Source organism: Heterodontus francisci, chromosome 37, assembly GCF_036365525.1.
Source record: "Heterodontus francisci isolate sHetFra1 chromosome 37, sHetFra1.hap1, whole genome shotgun sequence".
NCBI classification, from domain to species: domain Eukaryota; kingdom Metazoa; phylum Chordata; class Chondrichthyes; order Heterodontiformes; family Heterodontidae; genus Heterodontus; species Heterodontus francisci.
In genome coordinates, this window is record NC_090407.1 from 19736564 (window position 1) to 19762996 (window position 26433).

Sequence of the window (26433 nt, forward strand, 5' to 3'; positions counted from 1 at the left end):
TGTGCTGCCACCCACTATTCATGGAAATTCCTCTGAAGCCATCTAGTGCTGACTCTGCAAGCAGCCCACTTGAAGGAGCTATACCTCATGTCACCATGCTGAGGCAGTAGAGAGCACAGTGATGACAGTGAAGTAGATACACAGCTTGCTGCAGCTCTGAAACCCGCTCCAGGAGATACCATCGACTGCCATTCTGTGGGATAGTTGTTTGAGCTACAACATAACAAGTCATCACTTCAGCCGACATCACTACCTACCGCATGCAACAACTACATCCACTCTATCCTGACAAGTTAGTGCAGCGAGAGGGAGGGAAATGCACCACCATCCTCCTGGAACACTGAAGAGTTCATTCCCATTCAAACCTTCCTTCCTGTCCTTTACGCTCAGTCACAAAGCCACATCTCAGTCAATACTTAATAATTGGAGCTCCCAAACCCACATCACATTCAGTGATCATAATTCAGCATCAAATCGACAATTTCACTCAGAGCAGGTGAAGCAACTGGAGATCATGTCACACAGTTGGAGCTGGGAGGCACTCCTGGGTTCCAGTTTCGGAACATTGACAAGGACGTGTCGAGGGAGCTTTACTCTGTATCTAAACCTGTGCTGTATCTTCCCTGGGAGTGTTTGATAGGACAGTGTAGAGGAAGCTTTACTCTGTATCCAACCTGTGCTGTATCTGAGCTGCTTGCATGCAATGCTCAACACTGGGTGTCAATTTCACAGGACTTACTGCCCTAACAAAAACAAATTTACCAAAAATTTAAGGAAATAAACAGAAGGAACTACATGCAGTTAAATTGATGTAAAAAGTCCTGTTATTCTCAGCTGAAAAGAATATGAGGGGAGGTGATGTTACAATGCAAGGACTGGGAGGAAGGGACAGTACATCTTTCAGCTAACAAAAAAAGGAAATTCATTAGAAAAGCAAATTGAGCTTCAAAACAAATTGTGATGAGTGCAATTATGAGGATTTTCATGCCTCGTTCAATCTGTTGTAATTAATAGACCTGGACTGGACAGTGTTTGTGACTGAGCTTAGCTGGCTCCTGTCTGGCAGAGAGCAGATGACAAAGATGATTTTCTATCTGGTCTTCATGTCACTCGGCTAATTGGCTGCAGTGAGTTAATGAAAAGTGAAAAGCTCCAAAAGGAAAACACGGTGAGTGTAGAGAGGGGAGGGTCGGAGGGTGGAGAGGGGAGAGTCGGAGGGTGGAGAGGGGAGGGTCGGAGGGTGGAGAGGGGAGGGTCGGAGGGTGGAGAGGGTCGAGAGGGTCGAGGAGGATGGTGTGGAGAGGGAAGGAGCAAGGGAAGGGGTGGGATTGGAGAGTGACAGGGAGGGGTGAGGAGGGAAGAGGAAAGGCAGGGAAAGAGGGAAAGGAAAGTTGGAGGGGCAGAGAGGGAAGTGGAGGGGAGAGGGGAGGGATGGAAAGTGGAGGGAGTGTCACTGAAGTGGGCAAGAGGAGAGAAAGAGGGACAGGTGAGGAGGAGGATCCCTGGGTGGTGGAAAGAGGAAGGGGAGAAAGGTAGGGGGAGTTGTGAGGGAGGGAATGTGAGGGGGAGGGAGGGTCTTTGCAGTTGGGAGGAGTTGGGGCAGTTTAGCTCTTATTGTACTAGATTAGGATGTATCGCACCAGTGACAGGAAGTGAATAGCGAGGAGGATAAGACGACAGGAAATGTCAGAAGAGGGAAAGAGGAATGCTCGGAGTATGATGATGAAGCATGTCCGTGTTCTACGGTGTCTGAAACACACTGCCCAAGGGCCGAATCCTCAGTCTAACATGGTGACTAAAAACCTTACACTGCCAAGGTGTATTCCTCACAAAACAGATCTAATTCTCTTCACCAAGGCCTTGCATTCTAACTCAGAACAACTTCTTGCATCACCCTAATCTCTCCTCTGCTTCTCTTCACTTTGGTGCCCTTGTCTAACCAGTGAAATGATGGCCATATTTTGCACTATGTTCCGTCAATGTGCGATGAGCTTCTGGGAAGCACATGAACAGCCTCTGCAGCAACCTGGAGATGCTTTGAGGATGATCAGCTCAGATTTCACCCTCTGGATTTAACTCTCCCAGGACCTTTAACCATCAAATGAGAGATTATTCTGAACAAGTGGGAACATCACTGTCAGCCAATCCCTGCTGGAGCTCTTACACAGAAGAAAACTGTTTAAACCTGTTTTGTGAGCGATGAATGTTTCAGTTACAGGTTTCTCATAATACAACAACAACTTGCATTTATATAGTACCTTTAACTTAGCAAAGTGGCTCAAGGCACTTCACAGGAGTGCTATCGAAACAAATATTAACACTGAGCCACACAAGGAGATATCAGGACAGGCGGCCAAAAGCTTGATCAAAAAACTAGGTTTCAAGGCGCATCTTAAAAGGAGAAAAGAGAGACGGAGAGGTTTAGGGGAAAATTCTCAAGCTTTGTGCCCAAACAGCTGAAGGCACGGCTACCAATGGTAGGGCAACGGAAGTGGGGGGTGGGCAAAAGGCCAGAAATGGAGGAACATCTGGTTCGTGGAGCATTGTCAGGCTGGAGGAAGTTAGAGATAGGGAAGGGGGAGGCCATGGAGGGATTTGAACACCTGACATCAGTCAAGAGTGAATGGGCAGTGATCAGGAACAGGGTCCCTGGCTGATCCTCCACCTCTCTGACCCAGGGGGTGTTGCACATTTGTGCTTAACCCTGCTGCTGAGAAATCAGCTAACTGAGACAGCACAAGGCTCTAACCTGGGGCTCCTGTATACCAACCAGGCAATGGATTAATCATGAGAAGAAATTTGAACACTTAACAGGAATATATCTGGAAAGAAAAGAAAAGCAAGGGCCTCACACTGTGTTTTATGGTAGGGGTTTACTTGAAACCTGTCAATCAAAGGGAGTTACTGTATTTCCTACCCTGTCCATAATAACTCTTGAAAGGATCAATCCTAATTGGACACATCCATTGAAGGCTTGCAGTCAGACACAAGGTCAGCTTTGGGGTCAACTGCCTATACACACAGGCAAGGATTGGATGCTTAAAGGGGCACTACTATCTGCCATGCTCAGCTTGCATATCAGTGAATTAGCTGCCGAGCTTGCCCTGAATATTTGAAGTTTGCCAGTCTGCCACAGTCCTGCTAACCAGCTCTTTAAACTCATCATTAAAAGATGACCAATAACATCTTGTATTCATTTAGCACTTTTAACATAGTAAATCATCCCAAGTCTCTTCACACCGTCAGAAGAAAAATTGACCCAGAGCCACATAAGGACATATCAGGACAGCTGACCGGAAGCTTGATCTAAGATGTTTTAAGGAGTGTCTTGAAGGAGGAGAAAGAGGGAGAGGTGAAGAGGCTCAGGGAGCGAATTCCAGAGTGGAAGGCACGGCTTTCAATGGTGGAGGAATGAAAATCAGGGAATGCACAAGAAGCCAGAATTGGAGGAGTGCAGAGGGGCTGGAGGAGGTTACAGAGATAGGGAGGGGGGAGGAGGTTACAGAGATAGGGAGGGGGGGAGGTTACAGAGATAGGGAGGGAGGAGGTTACAGAGATAGGTATCACCATCATAGTTATTTCTGTAACTGCGACAATAACTGATGGTTCTGTTAACCGTGGACCTCTTACCTTCCTCACCCCAGTCGGGCAGGACTGAGACTCGGACAAAGGGGCCATTTAACTGGAGGAGTTGGTGAGGCCCAATCTTTGATCAAAGGCTATATTTTTCTTCTTCATCTTGGTGAAAAGGTTGGTGTAAGTGGAAGACAAGAGCTGCCTCATGTTTAGACAAGAGTGGGAACTGCATGGGGAATATTGGTGCTTGAATGAAATTAGGATTTCGAAGGGTAGCAGTCTATCACTGTGACAGGATGGATTGTCTGGAGGGTCAGTCAGTACAGTGTTCCAGCACTAGAGGTCACTAGTGTGTTCACTAAATAACCTGAGGCACCATTTGCACACAACATATTAACACAATATACCATGAATATGGAACCCCATGGTTTCTCCTGTTGCATTGCCAGTTTCAGAATCCTTGATCCCAGATCAATCCAAACATCATTAAATTAGCCCATAAATTTATTTAGAGATACAGCACTGAAACAGGCCCTTCGGCCCACCGAGTTTGTGCTGACCATCAACCACCTATTTATACTAATCCGACATTAATCCCATATTCCCTACCACATCCCCACAATTATCCTACCACCTACCTACACTAGGGGCAATTTACAATGGCCAATTTACTTATCAACCTGCAAGTCTTTGGCTGTGGGAGGAAACCGGAGCACCCGGCGGAAACCCACACGGTCACAGGGAGAACATGCAAACTCCGCACAGGCAGTACCCAGAATTGAACCCAGGTCGCTAGAGCTGCGAGGCTGCGGTGCTAACCACTGCGCTGCCCCAACAGAATACACAAATGATCCTAGTACTGAAACATTGCTGTGATCTTTGTACGATTCCAATAGAGTTAGTTCTCTCTACGTGGTCTATATGGATTCATGCAGCACTTTCTGTATCACAGGGCAGTGATGTTGGAGAGAGTGCACAGTATTACAAGGCAGAACTTTAATCAGATCATTCCAACTATATAAACAAGAGTGAACACAAACCAAGACCGGGTTATTAAATGGAACTGTAAAGTAACAGCAAAATAAATGTATTACATATACCACTCTCTAAAACACCTCATAAGGTTCCATAAAAGACTCATCTCCTATAACATTCAGCTCTGTAATACTTCTTTCTGTCTGAAACTCCCTTCTAAATAACACTCCCCTCATTACAATGCTCTCCTTTAAATATAAACACTCTTCTATATACCATAACACACTCATCCATGCCTTTGTTACCTCTAGACTTGACTATTCCAAGGCACTCTTGGCTGACCTCTTCTACCCTACATAAACTTAAGGTCATCCAAAACTCTGCTGCCGTGCCCAAACTCGCATCAAGTCCTGTTTCCCTATCACCCCTGTACTCACTGATCTACATTGGCTCCAAGTTAAGCAATGCCTCAATTTTAAAATTCTCAACCTTGTTCTCAGCTCCCTTCATGGCCACACCCCTCCCTATCTCTGTAACCTCCTCTAGCCCTACAACCCTCCGAAATATCTGAACTCCACCAATACTGACCTCATGAGCCTTCCTGATTTTAATTGCTCCATGATTAGCGGCTATGCCTTCAGCAGTCTAGGCCCAAAGTTCTGGAATTCCCTCCCTAAACCTCTCCACCTCTCAGGTGCTCCTTAAAACCTTGCTCTTAGACCCAGCTTTTGGTCACCTGTCCTAATATCTCCTTGTGTCACAGTGTTAGTTTTTGTCTGATTACATACCTGTGAAGGGCCTTGGGGCATTTTGCTATGTAAGATGCTATATAAATACAAAGTTCTTGTTAATTATATCCCTGTTTCTCATTCTAATTCCACTGATTACAATGGGCACTGGATCAAACAGCCCAGCTTTATTTGAATTCACTGTTAAAACATCCCTGAATTGTGGAGGATTAATCTCCCGTGGTCTTAGGTCCTGTGATCAATATCCTGGAGTGAAGTCTGATCAGGGAGCATTACAAAGCTGGATGTGGTCCACAGTGTGTTAGACTATCCATTTATTACTTTATATAACACTGAACACAGCACAGCCCCTGGGTGTAAATACAGTGTCTGAAAAAATATTAGCCAGTTGTAGATTTGAATGTAGTATCTCTCGCTGGGTTTGTATAGAGACAGTGAATGAGAGAGAGAGAGAAAGAGCGAGAGAAAACTGTGATAAACATTATCTCCGACCCTAGGGTGTGATTTTGTACCCGGGAGCATCGGAGCACACAGCAGCTGTTTCTCAAATACTTTCTATTCATGTTTGTGATCCAATAATGACAAAGGGAAGCTGATGTATTAATTAAAATACTGTATGTGTTACTATACTGATAGTAGTGACACCAGCCACCCCAAGGGCTCCTGAGATGAATGCTCCACTCAGTGGGGTACTGAGACAAATGGACCAGCAAGATCCAAGGTTTGAGCGCTGCTCCATGCTGAGTTACTGTATATAGGCTGGCCTTGAGTGGGTTAAGGTTCCATAACTTGTTCCAGTTTTCCCTGGGTGAGTGGGAAAATCAGCAGGGATTCCAGCTCCTGATCGCTGTCCAGCAACTATTGTTGATTGCGTGTGTCTGTGGATGTTGGACAAAAACAGGATGGGTGCAGACGATTATGACCCTCCTCTGTCCACAGGGGTTAATACCCTGCTGATGCATTGATAGCAGGCGCATGAGGAATGGATATCCAGCACAGCAGGTGAGAGTCAGCACCTTCAGGGGAGGAGGAGACCTGAACCCCAGTGAGAGTCAGCACCTTCAGGGGAGGAGGAGACCTGAACCCCAGTGAGAGTCAGCACCTTCAGGGGAGGAGGAGACCAGAACCCCAGTGAGAGTCAGCACCTTCAGGAGAGGAGGGGACCTGAACCCCAGTGAGAGTCAGCACCTTCAGGAGAGGAGGAGACCTGAACCCCAGTGAGAGTCAGCACCTTCAGGGGAGGAGGAGACCAGAACCCCAGTGAGAGTCAGCACCTTCAGGAGAGGAGGAGACCTGAACCCCAGTGAGAGTCAGCACCTTCAGGGGAGGAGGAGACCTGAACCCCAGTGAGAGTCAGCACCTTCAGGGGAGGAGGAGACCAGAACCCCAGTGAGAGTCAGCACCTTCAGGGGAGGAGGAGACCTGAACCCCAGTGAGAGTCAGCACCTTCAGAGGAGGAGGAGACCAGAACCCCAGTGAGTGTCAGCACCTTCAGGGGAGGAGGAGACCTGAACCCCAGTGAGTGTCAGCACCTTCAGGGGAGGAGGAGACCTGAACCCCAGTGAGTGTCAGCACCTTCAGGGGAGGAGGGGACCTGAACCCCAGTGAGTGTCAGCACCTTCAGGGGAGGAGGGGACCGAACCCCAGTGAGAGTCAGCACCTTCAGGGGAGGAGTGGACCTGAACCCCAGTGAGTGTCAGCACCTTCAGGAGAGGAGGGGACCTGAACCCCAGTGAGAGTCAGCACCTTCAGGAGAGGTGGGGGCCTGAACCCCAGTGAGAGTCAGCACCTTCAGGGGAGGAGGAGACCAGAACCCCAGTGAGAGTCAGCACCTTCAGGGGAGGAGGAGACCTGAACCCCAGTGAGAGTCAGCACCTTCAGGGGAGGAGGAGACCAGAACCCCAGTGAGTGTCAGCACCTTCAGGGGAGGAGGAGACCTGAACCCCAGTGAGTGTCAGCACCTTCAGGGGAGGAGGAGACCTGAACCCCAGTGAGTGTCAGCACCTTCAGGGGAGGAGGGGACCTGAACCCCAGTGAGTGTCAGCACCTTCAGGGGAGGAGGGGACCGAACCCCAGTGAGAGTCAGCACCTTCAGGGGAGGAGCGGACCTGAACCCCAGTGAGTGTCAGCACCTTCAGGAGAGGAGGGGACCTGAACCCCAGTGAGAGTCAGCACCTTCAGGAGAGGTGGGGGCCTGAACCCCAGTGAGTGTCAGCACCTTCAGGAGAGGAGGGGACCTGAACCCCAGTGAGAGTCAGCACCTTCAGGGGGAGGAGGGGACCTGAACCCCAGTGAGAGTCAGCACCTTCAGGGGAGGAGGAGACCTGAACCCCAGTGAGAGTCAGCACCTTCAGGGGAGGAGGGGACCTGAACCCCAGTGAGTGTCAGCACCTTCAGGGGAGGAGGACACCTGAACCCCAGTGAGAGTCAGCACCTTCAGGAGAGGAGGAGACCTGAACCCCAGTGAGAGTCAGCACCTTCATGGGAGGAGGAGGCCTGAACCCCAGTGAGTGTCAGCACCTTCAGGAGAGGAGGGGACCTGAACCCCAGTGTGTGTCAGCACCTTCAGGAGAGGAGGGGTCCTGAACCCCAGTGAGTGTCAGCACCTTCAGGAGAGGAGGGGAACTGAACCCCAGTGAGTGTCAGCACCTTCAGGAGAGGAGGAGACCTGAACCCCAGTGAGTGTCAGCACCTTCAGGAGAGGAGGGGACCTGAACCCCAGTGAGAGTCAGCACCTTCAGGAGAGGAGGGGGCCTGAACCCCAGTGAGTGTCAGCACCTTCAGGAGAGGAGGGGACCTGAACCCCAGTGAGAGTCAGCACCTTCAGGAGAGGGGGGTGACCTGAACCCCAGTGAGAGTCAGCACCTTCAGGAGAGGAGGGGACCTGAACCTCAGTGAGAGTCAGCACCTTCAGGAGAGGAGGGGACCTGAACCTCAGTGAGAGTCAGCACCTTCAGGAGAGGAGGGGACCTGAACCTCAGTGAGAGTCAGCACCTTCAGGAGATGGGAGGTCCTGGACCCCAGTGAGAGTCAGCACCTTCAGGAGAGGAGGGGACCTGAACCCCAGTGAGAGTCAGCACCTTCAGGAGATCTAATTACACAGTTGAGTATGCACTGGATTTAAGATCATCAGACAAATAAAGGAGACAGTGGAGTGGCCCAGCCGGATTTCTGATATGAGGTGCTATTTGATGGGGTGGATGCCGTCATGGGTAGCAGAATAAATCGGCAGCCTGTTTTATACTCCTTCTTAGAAAAGAGAATCAGGTGGGTTGTAAAACTTGCTGCCACTTTGCTGTTCCCAGTTTTGAGTCAATACCTGTAATAATTTCCCTATCCCTGCAAAACACACAGGGCATCAGCTGAATCTGAAACTCTCTCACACTCTGGTATGAGCATGTTTCCAGGTTTACAAACATGACAACCACTGTAACAGCTGCTCTCTGTTACAAACTGTGACCGATTAATGAGAGGTTAATATTTCACATTAAAGTTTCATTTCAAAAACCTTTGACACAAATTTATTCTGGAAATCTGTCACTCTCTGAGTTCAGATTCACCGACAAGTATGAAAAAACCCTTTCCATAGACAGCTTGACAGACCTCTGAGCAGTGAATCAAAATGCCAAACTTAACAGTGGAAGCACAGGTTTGTTCTGAATCTGTGCTGCAGTTTGAAGAGAAAAGCCAGAGCAGGTTCTGAGTGGCAAGTGCTTTTCAGCAAGAACAGTGGGGAAGAGGCAAAGTGAGAAATGTCAAAGCAAATTGCTGTTGACAGAGTTAATAACTGCACCTTACAGACATAATTACATGTAAATAAATAGTGAAATAGGCTCAGCTGGAGTCTGAGTGAAGAGGAGCAGCCACTTGGAGCAGTCACCAGCTGAGAACTCTGAGTGGACATGGGTTTAACCCTGAGAGTGCCGACTCGAGTGGACACGGGCTTAACCCTGAGAGTGCCGACTCCGAGTGGACACGGGCTTAACCCTGAGAGTGCCGACTCCGAGTGGACACGGGCTTAACCCTGAGAGTGCCGACTCCGAGTGGACACGGGCTTAACCCTGAGAGTGCCGACTCCGAGTGGACACGGGCTTAACCCTGAGAGTGCCGACTCCGAGTGGACACGGGCTTAACCCTGAGAGTGCCGACTCCGAGTGGACACGGGCTTAACCCTGAGAGTGCCAACTCCGAGTGGACACGGACTTAACCCTGAGAGTGCCAACTCCGAGTGGACACGGGCTTAACCCTGAGAGTGCCAACTCCGAGTGGACACGGGCTTAACCCTGAGAGTGCCGACTCCGAGTGGACACGGGTTTAACCCTGAGAGTGCCGACTCCAAGTGGACACAGGTTTAACCCTGAGAGTGCCGACTGAGTACACACTGGTTTAAACCTGAGAGTGTTGACACATACACTCATCCATAGGCCTTCACACATGTGATGCAGACGCACATAAATATATAGATGTTCACACATTCACACACACTCATATTCACCCATATACAGAGCCACAAAAACATACAGATGCACACACATAAACACAGACATTCCTACTGACCCAAACAAACATCTAGCTACATGCACACAAATATTCCTATGCAGATCTATCGGTAGACATGTACAAAGCTGTTTATACACAGACATACACTCACAAACAGAAACTCACACACACATACATACTTATACGCTCACATGTGGATCTATGTGGCTACACTGTTGTATAATAGGGCCATTACCACCATGTGTGACAAGAGCGAAGTTTGATCCTTCCACCCAACAGATTTTAGTTATGTTACAAACCTGCTACTGTTCTCTGAATGGTTCAGTGCCTAGTGTAATACTGAGCCAGACAGGAGAGGAGATACCTGTCAGTGATTCCCCTCCTGATTGGTAGATTGTAATTCCTGCTGGAAGGAGTGCACGTGACAGAGACTGTGTGTATGTGTGTATCTGTGTGTCATGCATGTGTATTTGCGGTGAGCACTGGATTAGGTTCACCTGTGAAGTGAAATAGTGAAACAGCCAGTGACACCTGGGAAGACAGAGATATCAGAGGATCAGTAGTGCCCATGGAACCTGTACTCCAGCAAGGAACCAGCAACCCCCACACCCCCCGGGGATGTGGAGGATCAGAGGGAAGGAACCTCGGGGAGAATGAATGCAGAGGGTGTGAAACTCACCATGAAACTGCTGGCAATGCCCAAATAACACCTGGGGGGGGGGGGAGAGAGAGAGAGAACCAAAGACACGAGGGTCACCTGGGGGGAGAGAGAGAGAGAACCAAAGAGACGAGGGTCACCTAAAGTGTCGGCAGCAATGTGACAGATGACAGCAAAATTATAAAGGGTTTTGATAGAGTAAATAAGGTGAAAGTGTTTCCATTGACAGGTGGGTCAGTGACCGGGGGACACAGATTGGAGATAATTGGAAAAGGCACCAGAGGAGAGATGGGATTTTTGTTTTTTTACACATGAGTTGTTGTGATCTGGGATGCAACTGCCTGAAAGGTGGTGGAAGTGGATTTTAACGGCAACTTTCAAAAGGAAATTGGATAAATGTTTGAAGGGAAAACTGTACAGGTCTGTGGGAGTGGGATTAATTGGATTGCCCTTTTAAAGAGCCAGAACAGGCATGGTGGGCTGAATGGCCTCCTACTTTACTGTATCATTCTATGACTTTGGAATCAGAGAATCAGTGATAGAATGAGGTGTTAATTGTGATCTTGAGCAATTGGTAAACACTCTCACAGCCCCTCAGATCCACAGTGAATATCAGTAGAGCCAACAGGAATTTTATACTAACTCAGCTCCATAGAATCATCTGCAGTCACAGGGTGAGAGGGGGAAAGAGCCAGAGCTCAGAGGAGGCCAGGGATTAATCACAGGGCCCGCCCCTGTCAGTCTGGTATTTGTAACTAACGGAAAGCACATGCGGCCAATTGACCTTTCTGTCTTGAGCAGGCTTTCCATATCTGTCTGTATGTCACCACATCATCTTCCCTGATCCACTGTCTGTTGTGAGGAAGCATTAACGAGGCAGAGGGATCAGAGCCAAGCAAACTGAGAGATACAGAATGGTTCTAACAGTGTTCAATAGAGAGAAGGAGATCAGAGGAGAGGGTGGGAGAGTGAGATCGGAGGTGAGGGAGGGAACAGAGAGAAGGAGAGCGAGGGAGGAAGCGGGAGGGAGAGTGAGGGAAGGAGGGAGATTGGAGGAGGGAGGAGGAAAGGAGAGAGGGCAAGTGAGGGAGATCGTAGGAGAGGGAGGAAGGTGAGGGAGGGAACAGAGAAGGGAGGGAAAGCTAGAAAGGGAAGGAGGGAGAAGGTGTGAGTGAGGGAGATTGGAGGAGAGGGAGGGTGAGACAGGGAGGGAAGAGAAAGGCAGAGTGAGGAAGAGAGCAACAGAGATGGGGGAGAGAGACAAGCAGAGAAAGAGAAGGACAGAGAAAGAGGGATGAGGAGATATAGAAGAGTAGAGACTCCATGGAGAGATGCTTTCCTATTAATATTGACACACTTGGATGACATTCCTCGTGGAGTAATTTTAACGGGGCATTGACCTCAGCATTGTGGAAAGTAGTGCAGGAATTTTATGTAAAAACACATTAGAGCTCGTGGGGAACAGCAGAAATTGTAATTTCAATCCAATAACCAGAGAGACAAAGATTTACAGAAAGAGAGAGTAAGTATTTACGAGGTGTCTGCCTCTAATCTACAATGCTCTCCCAACATGACAAAGTATTTAAAATATTTTGAAGCACCTGTACTGGAGTTCTCGGTTTCAGATATATATATTATTGTAATTCCACAGTTTGACCAGTTGCTGGTGTGGTGTGTTCTGTACAATGCTGGGTTCTGCTCTTATCTCCAACAGACACTTGCCAGGAATAACTCATTCAGTCAGACTGGAAGTGGTTGTGAAGGGTGCCTGGGGCAGTGGATCAAAGGAGAGGGAACATCTCTCTCATTCCCTCGCTTTGCACTCATCGAGGTGATAGCGGCTCACTGAACATCAAATGGAGCCCAGCTCCCTCCAACTAATCATCCCATATTCTAATTACAAAGATTCATAAATTTCTCTCTTCTTACTTATCTAATAAAACGAAAGGCGGCCATTTGGCTCCTGATGATGAGTTGCTGTGTCCAATAAAGAGCTCCCATTCAGGAGGATTAAAGTCACCAATTGTTTTGTTTCATTAGAAGCATTGAGAACAATTCAACTTCCGCAGACTCCTGTAGACCCTGACCGCCACAGACCCTGACCCCGACTCTGGCTCCCACAGACCCTGACCACTGCAGACCTCAACTCCTGCAGGCACTGACTTCCATAGACTCTGACCGTGATTGCTGCAAGCCATGAGTCCCAAATACCCTGACTCCTGTAGACCCTGACCCTGACTCCCACAGGCCCCAACCCTGACTCCTGGAAACCCCCGCAAGCCCTGACATCCACAGACCATAACTCCCACAGAACCTGACACCTTCTATTACTCAGAATACTGCTGATTGCCTTTCCATCCCATTCACAAGGGCAGTGCTGTCAGTGGCATTTTGAAATGAGCCTCCCATTGAGTCTCCAAAGTTCCCACCTTTTTCAGACAATTTAATAAGGAAAATGGGTTCTGATGAGTAAATAGGATCCTGATGGCCATATTAGGTGGGAACTGTGAGACCCTGCACCATGCTGACTCTGGCCGAAGAGAAGAGATCCGGCAAAGGCAAGTGCTGGATTATTTTAGTTGGTCCTGGAGCAGCAGGAGTGACCAACAGAAATAATCTGGGCCACTGCCACCCTGGGACCTTCCTTCAATTCCCCTCCCCAGTTTGCTCAACTTCTGCGACCCCCGTGTAACCCCCCGTCCTCTGCGACTCCCGCACTCCATGATCACACCCTCCCCCGGGTCTCCACAATCTGCAATCGGAACACCCCTGCAACTGACCTCATCAGTGATAATAATACAATAATCCTATAAACATTGCTTTCAAACAAATAGTGACCGGGGACAGAGTGAAAGCAGATGATAAAACATTCGCTAAAAGGTTGTCATCTCAATAGAACTAACAGGAGAAAAAAGCCACCATTCTGTGTTAGTGACTGTGTCTTCAATGACGTTAATCCTGCGCCTTCATACTATTGGGCTCTGTAACCCCTAAGTTTGTTTGTAATCTTACACCTTAATAAATTTGATTTGAGGTTGTTAGCCTTCTGGTATTTTCTGCCAGTCCGAGAGAGCAGGAGCTTGAAATTCTGGTTGCCAAAGCAACTGAATATGGGTGGGACCAAGTCATGTAGAATTCCTGCCCAATACCCGCCTGTGATTGATGGGGCATCGTGATGTTATGTAACTGAGGGCACTACACCAATGTATGTGTGCATGCCTAATTCCTGCCATTGCTGTGGGCATCACTGAATATTGATTGCAGGGTCAATTGATTGCTTTTGGGAAACTGGGCTCCAGTGAAAATTGCAGTCTCACACTCTGAAGTCTAGCTTCCTTTTGTCCCTGAGCCGACTTATCCTGCAGTGGGACACAGCAGAGAATTTGCAACCTCATCTCTTATGGGCACCACATACGTGCTGTAGATGGTGTAGACACATAGGAACTGGAGGAGGCCATTCGGCCCTTCAAGCCCACTCCACCATTCAATCAGACCAGGGCTGATCTCCATCTTTGCTCCATCTACCCACCTTGTTTCTGTAAACTTTAATAGCCTTACCCAAAAATCTACTGATCTCAGTTTTTAAATTTTAAATGGTCTCCCAGCCTCAACACCTTTTTGGGGTGGGAGTTCCAGATTTCCACCAACCTTTGATACCACGCTCAAACAGCCTCGCTCTAATTATAAGGCTTTGCCCCCCTTTTCTGAGCTCTTCCATGAGAGAAAATAGTTTCTCTCTATCTACCCTATCAACCCTTTTAATCTTAAACACTTACATGCTGATGATACCAAACTTGGAAGTGTGGCAGACAGTGAGGAGGTTTTCAATCGACTGCAACAGTACACAATAGGCTAACAGAATGGGCAGACAAGTGGCAGATGGAATTTCATACAGAAAAGTGTGAGGTGATGCATTTTGGCAGAAGGGATAAGGAGAGGCAATATATACTTAATGGCATCATTCTAAAGAGTGTGCAGGAACAGAGGGACCTGGGGGTTCATGTGCATAGTTGTTTGAAGGTGGCAGGGCATATTGAGAGAGTAGCTAGTAAAGCATGTGGGATGTTGGGCTTCATAAATAGAGTCATAGAGTACAAAAGCAGGGAAATTATGCTGAACCTTTAAAAAGCTCTGGTTAGGCCCCAATGAGAGTATTGCATCCAGTTCTGGTCGCCACACTTTAGGAAGGATGTGAGGGTCCTTGAGGGCTTGCAGAGGAGATTTACCAGAATGGTTCCAGGGATGAGGGAATTTAACTCCAAGGTTAGATTGGAGAAGCTGGGGTTGTTCTCCTTTGAGCAAAGGAGATTGAGGGGAGATTTGATAGAGGTGTACAAGATTATGACAGGTTTAGATAAGGTAGACAAAGAAAAGCTGTTCCCATTAGCTAATGGTACAAGGACCAAGGGATACAGATTTAAGGTTTTGGGCAAGAGATGCAGGGGGGATGTGAGGAAGAATTTTTTTTACACAGCGAGTGGGAATGAGCTGGAACTCGCTGCCAACGAGGGTGGTGGAAGCGGAGACAATGAATGACTTCAAAATGAAATTGGATGGGCACTCGAGGGAAATAAATTTGCAGGGCTACGGGGATAAAGCAGGGGAATGGGACTGACTGGACTGCTCTACAGAGAGCTGGCATGGGCTCAATGGCCGCCTTCTGTGCTGTGATGACTATGATTCTATGACCTGAATTATGTCCCGAGTACCCCTTTGGGACAGGGTCAGGGGACATTACTAAGGCAGTTGGAAGTTCCATCCTGTTTCAGTCTCTCCCCAAGCAGCCCAAGGCTCTACAGCAGGATTATGTACTGTGCCTCGTCTGTACTTCAATCTGTTAAAGGGGCTTAGCACTTATACGGGACATTCTGGTTGGGTTTCCCAGTGACTGGGATCTTGCTGTGCAAGTGGTCCTTTGTGCTGAGCCTGAATCATCAGCAAGGCTTGATGTAAGAGGCCAGAGTGGGAGGTACAGGGGCTTAGCTGTCCATCCTCGCCAGAAGTTCACACAGGTTAATGGCTTGGATTGGTAGTTACTGCTGCAGGGGACTGTGTGAAGTGGAAATAAAATTTGAATGTTCTTCAGGAAAATTTGCATTTTATTTAACGACAAAATCATGGCTGAGCTTTTCCTGCCAACAGAGAGACAGCATGTGTTCATCCGATCAGGACATTCTGACATTCATGCACTTGTTCTCTATCTCGGTGTCTGTCTGTCTCTTTCTCGCTCTCTCTGACTCTGCCTGCTTGCTGAGCTCCGTGTGTTTCTACCTCTGAGTTGCTCTCTTAATCTCCCTGTCTCTCATACTTTATCTCCTCAGGTTCTCACTCGCAGTCTCATCCTCAGTTTCCCTCTTGCTCTCAGTTTCTCTCTCTCATACACAGAATCTCTCCTTCTCTCTCTCTCAGACACTGTCTCTTCATCCCCTGTTTTGGAGTTTGTTCAAGTAAGTAACACAAAAGCATTTGATTTAACATTACACACTTTAAGAAAAAATTTTCGCTTATCAAGTTTACAAGATGACTGTGTGACAGCCCACTCAAGGATGTTGGAGAAACAGTAGCACAGATCGAGTGAGAAAATTTTACTGGGATTACTGGTTTTCCAAAAAAAAAAACGGGATTCATTCCAAAAGGGGGTGGAAGCTGGAGAAAGGAACTTTCAACCGGAGCAAGAACACAGTTAGAAATCTGTGAAAAGTATTTAACAGCCCCCTGAGGATGGGGGAAGCTTAGCTTTCCATAGCCCTGCCATAAGATCATGATGATATCTCGTGCCATGTGGTTGCAATGCAGCCCTGCCAAGTTAGAGTGCAGACATTGTTCAGACCGTACCAGGTGCTACTAAGATCCGCTTCTCAGACAAGTTTTTTGCTCCACAGGGAATGTGAAAATGAAGAACTTTCCGGCAAATGTGTCAAACCCACCAACCAGTCCACTAACAGGGAGTCAGGTCATGAGAAATTGGATGCACTCCAGAACAGGGTTTAACACTTGGAGTGTATGTCTCACCGAGTGACCAGCCAGAAGTGGGGGAAGGATTTGGTTGGTCCAGCATTTCCTGTGTCACTTTCTCAAACCCTCCCATGAAGGTGCTCATATTCACTAGGGTTCAGATCCCCTCCTCTCCTGAAGGTGCTGACTCTCACTGGGGTTCAGATCCCCTCCTCTCCTGAAGGTGCTGACTCTCACTGGGGTTCAGATCCCCTCCTCTCCTGAAGGTGCTGACTCTCACTAGGGTTCAGATCCCCTCCTCTCCTGAAGGTGCTGACTCTCACTGGGGTTCAGATCCCCTCCTCTCCTGAAGGTGCTGACTCTCACTAGGGTTCAGATCCCCTCCTCTCCTGAAGGTGCTGACTCTCACTGGGGTTCAGATCCCCTCCTCTCCTGAAGGTGCTGACTCTCACTGGGGTTCAGATCCCCTCCTCTCCTGAAGGTGCTGACTCTCACTAGGGTTCAGATCCCCTCCTCTCCTGAAGGTGCTGACTCTCACTGGGGTTCAGATCCCCTCCTCTCCTGAAGGTGCTGACTCTCACTAGGGTTCAGATCCCCTCCTCTCCTGAAGGTGCTGACTCTCACTGGGGTTCAGATCCCCTCCTCTCCTGAAGGTGCTGACTCTCACTAGGGTTCAGATCCCCTCCTCTCCTGAAGGTGCTGACTCTCACTGGGGTTCAGATCCCCTCCTCTCCTGAAGGTGCTGACTCTCACTAGGGTTCAGATCCCCTCCTCTCCTGAAGGTGCTGACTCTCACTGGGGTTCAGATCCCCTCCTCTCCTGAAGGTGCTGACTCTCACTGGGGTTCAGATCCCCTCCTCTCCTGAAGGTGCTGACTCTCACTGGGGTTCAGATCCCCTCCTCTCCTGAAGGTGCTGACTCTCACATTCCTCTAGCCCCTCGTTCACTCCTATATCTGGAGAGTCCGCTCTAACCCATCTCACTCCTGTTTCTGGAGACAACGCTCTAACTCTTTTGCATTCCTTGACTGGACACAAGGCACAGATTGTTGGATCCATCTCTCACCTCTAGCTCCCTCTTTCCCTCTGTACATTGCGAATACTCTAATCTCTCTCTGTTTTATCAATCCCTACTCCTTCTCTTGTTTCCTCTTTGGTCCTACCACAACTGTGCTGCAATCAACATACACAGTCTCATTTTCCACTCTAACGCATCCTATCCCAGGACTTCCATACTATGATGTCCTTCCCTCTCTTAATTTTCGCTTCCTTCGGCAATCCAGAACTTCAGATCCAAGCTGGCTGTTAGCTAATCATTTCCTGGTTTTGGTCAACTTCTCTTTTACTCGTTTCAACTTTAATGTTGGAATATAAATCCTAAAAGACAAACAATCTGGGCTCTATCCTGCACTTTGGGCCTTAGTTCCTTCACCTAATGGATTCCAATCTGTTGGTTGGGTTTTTGGAAGTGACCATCTGATATTCTGAATTGTCCATTCAACTGTCAGAAGCAGGCAAGCATTACCTTGTTACAAAGTCGAAACGTACCAATAGGAGGAGTAACTTATGTTGGGGGCGGTGGGGGGGGGGGGGGGGTGGTGGGTGGGAGGGTAAGTGCAAGGGGCTCGCACTGACCATTGACTCTATTGTTGATGTCAATGAGGCTGAAACCTCGTGCTTTATAGATTTATTTAATTTGGGGTGAGCTTTAATCACGGGGTGGGTGGGTGGGTGAGTGGGTGAGTGAGTGGGGGGTGGGTAGCGATGAACAGCTGTACAGACAGATGTTCGAGATAATGATTGTGTGAAGGCTGACCTGTGCAGAGAGTCCATTGCTGACCTGGTTCATGGGGTTGTTGGGTCCTGTTGCGTTCATGAAGCTGTCAGGGTAACTGGAGAAGGTGTGTCGATTGGATGTTAGGCCATACGAGCCACTCTCTGCTGCAGCTGCCAGGCCACTCTGGTGCATAGATGAGGGCGGGAGAGGCTGCGGCCTGTGGACAGTGCTCCCTCCATCTGAGAGCAATCACACACCACAATCATTTAGTCACACATCGAAGTCTGGTACATCACATCCACAATGTATTTCTCCTCCTCTCCCGCACTCCTCCCCCCATCTCCCCCCTCCTCCCGCCTACTCCTCCCACCCCCGCACTCCTCCTCTCCTCTCATGCCTTCCCCTACTCTCCTTTCCTCCTCTCTACTCTCCTCCTCTCCTCTCCCTTTATCCCCTCAGCTCCCCTCCCCTTATCTCTCCTCCTCTCCCCTTATTGCTCCTCGGTTCCCCCCTCCTCTCCCGTCCCTCTGTCATCTCTCCTCCTTCCCCTCCCCTCTGCTCTCCTCTCCCTCGCCTCTTCTCTCCTCCTCGCTTCCCCATCATCTCCTCCACCCCCTCTTCCCACCTTGTGGATTCAGTTCCACCTGCATTGACAGCTGTTCAGTACCTGCTATCAGTAGCTGATGAGTGTTAGCGGACACGGGGCCATCGCCACTGAACCCAATCCTGTGCTCACCCGCCATCCACACTTTCCAGTAGCGATGACTGGCAGCGATCAGCAGCAGGAACCCGGGCTCACTCTTGCTCTCCCTGACTGTGCCAGGGGCTCTGAGACTAACTGTGCTGCCTCTATAGCTTACCTGGCAGAGACTAGAGAGTTTGTACAATCAAAGGATGGCGTCTGGGGCTGTCTGGTCCAGATGGGTCAATGCTTTTCCCCCCGAGTCAGTGGAAGAGCTCCTTAACATGCTCATCATCAGCTTTTAAGCATTTGTTTAGGGTGATTGTTCAAGAAAGTGAAAATAGTCAGCAGAAACGAATTGCTCGTTCAGTGTAGAACGTGCTCCATCCATTGAAATCAATAGGATGAAAATCAAATGGTCTTATAACAGGTGGAGGAACTCCACTCCACCACATCACCCCGAAACACTCACTGCACTTGACACACCATAGCATACAAGGCTACGGGCCAAGTGCTGGAAAATGGGATTAGAATAGATAGGCTTGATGGCCAGCACGGACACAGTGAGCCGAAGGGCCTGTTTCTGTGCTGTATAACTCTATGACTCTATGATTCCTGGTGTCTTCACCAATTGAATGTCAGTTCCATCAAACATGGGGATGAAACTGATCTCCGCCAGGAGCGTGGAACAGACTCAGTGATTGGCGACTGGTTCTCGACCACCCCGATCATCTTGTCTTTTGAAGTGTAGCCATTCTGTCACAAGCCTGTTTGCACACCGTATTATTTGGCAAACTGTTGTGTTGGACTGGACGTTGCTCTTACCTTGGGAGAGGGTAGTTGTTGGGTACGATGAATCAGGCAGCTGATACGGGGGCAAAGTTGGCATTCCAGTGGGCGGGAAGCCTCCTGGCAACAGGTGGTTGAAAGCTGCCAGCTGATTGGCTCCAGCCTGCTTACGCCACCGGGCACGACGATTACTGAACCAAACCTGAAAATTGGAGAAAGAATGTCACTAAATGCAGTGGAAATCTACTGGCTGGAAAAGCTAAGATAGCACAGTAGAGAATAGGATGCCCAGGGGGGCAATGGCAGAGAGAGAAATGCCCAGCACACTCTTAATTCCCCTCATTCCGAATCTCCCAAATGAAATATTTATCCTGTGTGTGTTTCTGTTTGTCCTGGTACCCATTTTTGTCTAATTTACGGTTCTGTGAAGTACCTTGGGATGATTGTTCAGGCACTATACAAGTTCAAGTTGTTGTTGTCATTGTCCATGTACAGTTGTCCACACACACCTGTCCATACCTTTCTTCCCCTTTCTCCTGAAGGTACAGATCTCATTGGGCTTCAGTTCCATGAGCACTGGTCATCCCTTTCACCCAAATGTCCACCCCCCATTTGTGAATCTAGGTGCTGATCTTTGGTGGGCTATCCCATCATGGAAGGCATCACAAGCAAGCTGGATTCCATCGTCATGCTTTCCATCAGGGGGTCACTGGGATAGTGTTCAGGGGCAGGAGTCCTGGCTGATTCTTCCCCTTCCCTTGCCCAAGGACAGTGCGGCCCACTGTAGCATCTGAGTGCTGCCCCAGCACGTTAAAAGGACAGGTTCTGGGAGGCTTTAAAAGGCAGGGAGAGAAGTAATGAGCCAAAGTGGTGCTGGGTGATACACAGCTCCGTACACATGTGAAAACCCTGACCCAGACGTAGATAGGTGTTTACCTGTACGCATACGCACACAAGTGAGTTCATCATACCATAACATGAAGTGAGGTGAAGTACTCCAGAGGTTGGGAGTTCAAATCCCACCAGGGCAAGCTGGGCAATTGAGTTCAGTAAATCTGGCAGCAAACAAAATACCCATAAAAGTTGCTGGATTGGCATAAAAACCCAACTGGGAAAGGGAACCTGCCGCCCCTACCCAGTGTGTGACTCCAGTCCCACACCAACATGGTTGACTCTTAATGCCCTCAGGGTAAGTAGGGATAAGCAATAAATGTAGCCTTTCTAGGGTGACCCACATCCTCAGAACAAATATATAGAACATTGATCTCTAAGGGTCAAAGGTGAAGTAATGTCAAGTGTATCACAAACATATCCATGTGCAGACTAACCAAGTGTGTGAAAATATTTACAATCAGACCTCAGTATGGAAATGACCTGTGTGGGTTAGCTGCTTACCAAGGCATGAATCACAAGGCTTGGCTGCTATGGGAACTGAGTGGGAAATAGACAAGACTGCCTCCAAATGAAAATTGACAGTAACAGTTGTGAGTGGGAGTGGGAGTGTTTGTGTTAAGCCTCCAGCTACACAGAGATCTTTTGTTTTACAAAAAACAGGCCGAATTGCAACTCATCGGAAGCCTGGTTGGGATTACGCTCTGAATCGAAGCCTAGCTTCATCAGCAAAGACTGACGCCTTTTCAAATTAATTTATGACATGTTTAGAACATTCAGAGCACAGGACTCATTTTCAGCAGGAATGCTTTCCAAAATATTCAGTTCAAAGTTACCACAGCGAGTCCAAACCAAACTGACTTCAAACTGGAGAAAAAATGGCCACAACAGAAGTTGTGTTTCATTGAAACACTGGGGCAATGTCTGGAGATCAAACCCAAGGACAGACAGCAAGGGAAAATGGCCAATCAACTGTCAGTCTCACTCCTTCCACAGCCTCTGTACACTCTGCCCTACCATTTACCCACCCATTTCATCTCCTCCCACAGCTCATGAACTCTCAATTAATCTCCTTTCACACCTATCTACAATTTACTCTTAATCTGCTGAGAGAGGGTGAAATAACATTTTTCCTTGCTCTCAAAGATGACTGAGGCAAACGTCAGAATATCTCTAAACTTACATCCCATATCCCTTAACATGTTGCTCTCCTGAACAAAGATGTATAAAAGACACAGCTAGACTGGTACTATGGCAAGTTATTCGGCTTAAAGTACTGGATTTCAGTCACACTTGCGCTGTTGATATAACACATTACAAGTAAATAGTAATAGAGTGTATCTGACTCAGTCTATCTCATACTTCTGGGAGTTGCTAGGCCATATTACTGGGCCTCAAGTGGACCTTCAGCCTATCTCTAGTCTGTTGCTATGGCATGTCATTGGGCCCCTCAGAAACTTTGTTAGAAATGCGCCATAGTTATGATATATTGCCATAGCCCGAGCCAGTGCTTTTTTTAATGGTATATCACTGAGTCAACACTGGGACAGGCATCATTGCGAGGATACAACTCAGGCCTCTAGTAGTAGTTCCTCAGGCACCATTGCAATGGGCTCTCAGTAGGCCTCTGAAACATGAATGTGTTCAGTCATTTACTCTTTTACTTCTGCAACTACGAGGTCAATTTTTCGTGGGGAGTGGGGGGGTGGGGAACTTCAGTCTTTAAAAACTCAAGTCTTAAATCAAATTTAACTTCAGAATTCCTTGTCTTGACATCTTTGGTTTATACTGGCTGGTAGGCTGAGATTGGCGGGGCGGCGATGGGCGGTGGGGGGGTGGTTGGTAACAGTGATGGAGAACGACACAGAGGGAAGACGAGAGTCGGTGTATGGAGACCGACTGTGAGAAAACAAACAGCGGTCTGCAGTGGGTTATTTACTGCAGGTCAACATCAGACACTCCCATCTGCCCCCACCGGATAGATTTCACTGCAACTCTCAGCAAGACAGCTGAACCTTGACCCTTCCTGTCCACAAAACCCCTCTTCCCTTTTATGTTCTCTTTAATTCCATCCCTCAGAAGGGAAAGTGCTTAGCAGGGAACCTGGGCTCAGAAAGAAATCCCTGGTCAAAGCAGACAGTGCGTCACCCCGAGGTAACACTAGAGACGCTCGGACCTACATTGCCCGGCTTATCACTGTCTCTAACTACATTCTATGCCAGATTATTAAATTTCACAGTCAGGAGAGGAACAGGTCAGTAGCAGAGCCATAAAAACTAAACATTAATCTTTGCTTGGTGTGCTGCAGTCCTTTGGGGGAAATGGGCATGTGGTGGGGCTGTGCACGGGATGGTGAAGGAGGAACTGGATAGTAACAATGTTTAACAATAGTTATTTAAAAGAGTTCTGTTGCAGTTGAAGAGAAACTTCAAAGATTGGAGCTGTTAAAGATGGAGTGGATTCGGAGAATGGTGATCATGAATCAATCGTACTTTTCCCAATCTAGATCATATTTCAAAGTTCACACTGGAGTTGCTCCCTCTCCTCTTTTCCCACTATGTTTCTCCTCTTCCATCCTTTCCCAATGGGCCTGCTCATTGTTGGGGTAACAGTTCCACAGGTCTTGGTAAAATGTCTGTAGATCATTCGAGTGATGATTCCTTGGCCTCAGCAGCTTTCCATACCTTCACAGCCAGATCCCATCCTGGGCAGTCGATAGTGTGGGGTCTGGCTGATTTTCCACTCTGCCAGCCCAGGGAATGAAGGAGTTATAAATTTCGGTCACAGTTAGAGGTTTAGAGTTTTAGGCTCTTCATTATAGCACAGACATTAAAGTCAGAGAGCACTCACTGTGTAGATTCAACCAGATGATCCTTTTATTTTCCAACAATCTTCTCTCCTGGAGAACGGGACTGTTGTTGTGGGTCACTACCCCTAACCCCTTCCCAGGTGATGCCTCTCTGTGTTGATCATCTAAGTCTAACCATGGATTTCTTGGAGAGGGCAGCGCAGGGAGTTACTGCCCCATGAGGGTGGAGACTGTGTAAGGAACGATGATCTCTTTATATTGTTTCTCACTGTAGATAAAGTTACCAGAATAAAGATTTCTTGGTAAATGAAATGTAATCCTTGTGACAGGTTCAGTGAGGAACCTGGGGAAGTAAACTCCCGCAGTCTGCCCGAGACTCAGCAATCCAGAGGAAAGAAAGGTCGTTTATCTCATCTGTTCAAATTCTCTGATATTAAGACAGGTCCCAGTGAGCATGTGAAGCCATTTAAATCTACAGGGAAAGCAACATAACTTGGATCTTCTCATACCTCAATGCACCACCTGGTGTGGTACTGAGTCCCACACACAGAGTAGGAACAGTACAAGCTGCATCCCTGGCCTATGTTAAGTTAGCTGATCCCACCCAGTGTGGTACTGAGCCCCATACAGAGCAGGAAAGGCCCAAGTTCCAGCCCCAGCCTGCACTATGATCCTAACCTCAGTTGGCAAAGGCAGTGGACAGGCTGCCCATGGCCAAGGTGTCCTGTGGTAGGGAAGGCAGAGGACGAACATCAGCCAGGATTCCTGCTCTGGAACATTCAATGAGCCATTCAGAAAGAAGATGGGCATTCAGTGTTGGAGAACCCTTTAGGAGCGAGAAGGGGGATTAGGGGGAGGGGTTTGTAAAGCGGGGATCAGCAGGGAAGGGTACAATCACCAGCCCCCCAGGGATTGTGATGGACATGTCAAGGGACCAATGGCTGGGGCGGGAGGTCATATGAAGAAAGCTCCTGGAATATGTTCAACCAGAACTGGTTCCCCTGGGTCAGAGGGGGGGAGGGGGGGGAGGAAGGACAGAGGACCGCAGGGAAAAAGAAAGGCCAAAGGAGAGAATTGGAGAGGAAGAAAAGGGATAAGAAATGCCTGTTGAAGAAATAAAAGCAGGAAAAGCCTGGATGAGTGTTGACCAGGTAGGATTGTGTCAGTACAGAGAATCTGGGATTAATTACATCAGGAGCTGAGGATAAGGATCAGCCCCAGCAATTTGTCAGACAAGCTAGTAAGTGATCCCTTACACAGGGGAGAGGCCCAGCATCACGCCCTCAATTGGAGCCTGCCTGTTTTATGAAGATAAATTGTCTTCCAGGTGCTGAAGTGTAACAGAGCACAGCTACAAACACAAGAGCTCACACAGTGAAGGAGCAGGAGCTGTGATTCGACTCAGACACCTCACCAGTCGCAGCCTCCTCCAAGGTCACCTCTTCTGCTGCTTTTTCCTCACGGACTATTCTGGAGTTTGGCATTGTCATCCATCGTATTCCCTCAAATCGCTACACCCTTGCAGGAATTAATTCTTTAATAACACCACGTGGCGTTTCCACATTAAATGGGACATTAAAACCAGGTGGAAGTAAAATTAGGGCAGGTCTGACAGTGTCTGAAAAGAGAAAACTAGGAGAATACTCCAGGTAGAACCTTCACTGGGCCCACCTGAGACACTAGGGGCTGATGAGAGATAAACAGGCCGAGATATTGGAACCCCACTGAATGGGGGGGGGGGGGGGGGGTTGGAGTTGGGAAAGGGGGAGTAGGGAGGGAGGAAGGCAGAGAGAAGGAGGAAGGGAGGGAGGCAGAGAGAGGGAGGGAGGCAGAGAGAGGGAGGGAGAGAGGCAGAGGGAGGGAGGGAGGGAGGCAGAGAGAGGGAGGGAGGGAGGCAGAGAGAGGGAGGGAGGGAGGGAGGCAGAGAGAGGGAGGGAGGGAGGGAGGCAGAGAGAGGGAGGGAGGGAAGAGGAGAGTGGCAATGGGGAGTGTGGGGGTGAAGCAGTGAAAGGGAGAGTGGAGGAGAGGTGAGATCACTTCTGCACCTGCTGCCTTTACAAGAAGCTAAGTTAAAGAAGCTCAAACATTCAGGTGGATGCTTCCTGTGGGCCCTTTAAGAGATTATGACAGACAGTATACTGCTGGCATGGAAGGAGTGCATGCCTGGTGCTTGCCACATTGGACCCGCAGCCGTTTGTTTTATGCACTAATTCCTGGGGCACATTAGGGAGAGAGACAATGGGGTGGATATTAACTTTGTACGATGGTGTAAGTGATGAGTGATAGCAAGTCGGCAGCTCGTTTTACAGCTCACTGAAGTCAATGGAAATAAAAATGGGAGATATATAAAGCAGGCTCCTGATCTACTATTAGCCACTTTACATTATTGCACAAAGACAAATTGACCCCAAATGAGTGTTGTGCGAGAGAGGGACTTTGATAAGTAAGCTGACTGTATAATGACTGTAATACCAAACTCTAATTAACCTACTTTTGCCCCAAGTCCTCGGTTTCTTTCCCATTCAGCAGTGTGTGTGCCAGGGTCACAGTGTTAATGATATCATTGCTCCTTGGACACAGGAGAGACAGTATCCCAACTGTGTGTCTGTCCCATGACTGAGGGACACATTTGCGTCACATGGCTTCTGCTGTTTAAATAAATTCATTCACCCACAAATGAAATTAGTGTGGAATGTGACTGTTCATCTGTACATAGACTTGGCGATGAAAAATCCACTTTTACTGATGAGTTTGCGACACGTTAATAGTCAAAGGAAAGCAGTGAAAGGAGGCCGGAAGGTGGAGGCTGGGTTGTGGGGTCGCACGTGCTCACAGCAGGAATGAAAGAAAGAAAGAAAAAGGGAGATAAAGCAGGAAAGATAAAAGGAAAAAAATGCCGTCCTTAGGATGTCCCAAAGTGCATTACTGCCAATGAAGTACTTTTGAAGAGTCACTGTTGTAATGTAGGAAACACAGCAGTCAATTTACACACAGCAAGATCCCACAAACAGCAAATGTGATAATGACCAGATTATCTGTTTCAGTGATATTGGTCGAGCAATAAATAGTGTTC

The 26433-nt window shown here is 48.2% G+C and overlaps 1 protein-coding gene across 2 annotated transcripts in view; it reads right to left on the bottom strand.

The window, feature by feature from the left end:
• The window catches only part of LOC137351896 (paired box protein Pax-7), a 189506-nt gene that overhangs the window by 21599 nt on the left and 141474 nt on the right, over positions 1-26433 (bottom strand). For both annotated transcript variants that reach the window (XM_068016767.1, XM_068016766.1), the window contains exons 6-7: positions 19697-19862; positions 18229-18428 (exon numbers count right to left, since the gene is read on the bottom strand). In XM_068016767.1, the coding sequence (XP_067872868.1) occupies positions 18229-18428; positions 19697-19862 (366 nt within the window). The remainder of the gene's footprint in view (positions 1-18228; positions 18429-19696; positions 19863-26433) is intronic.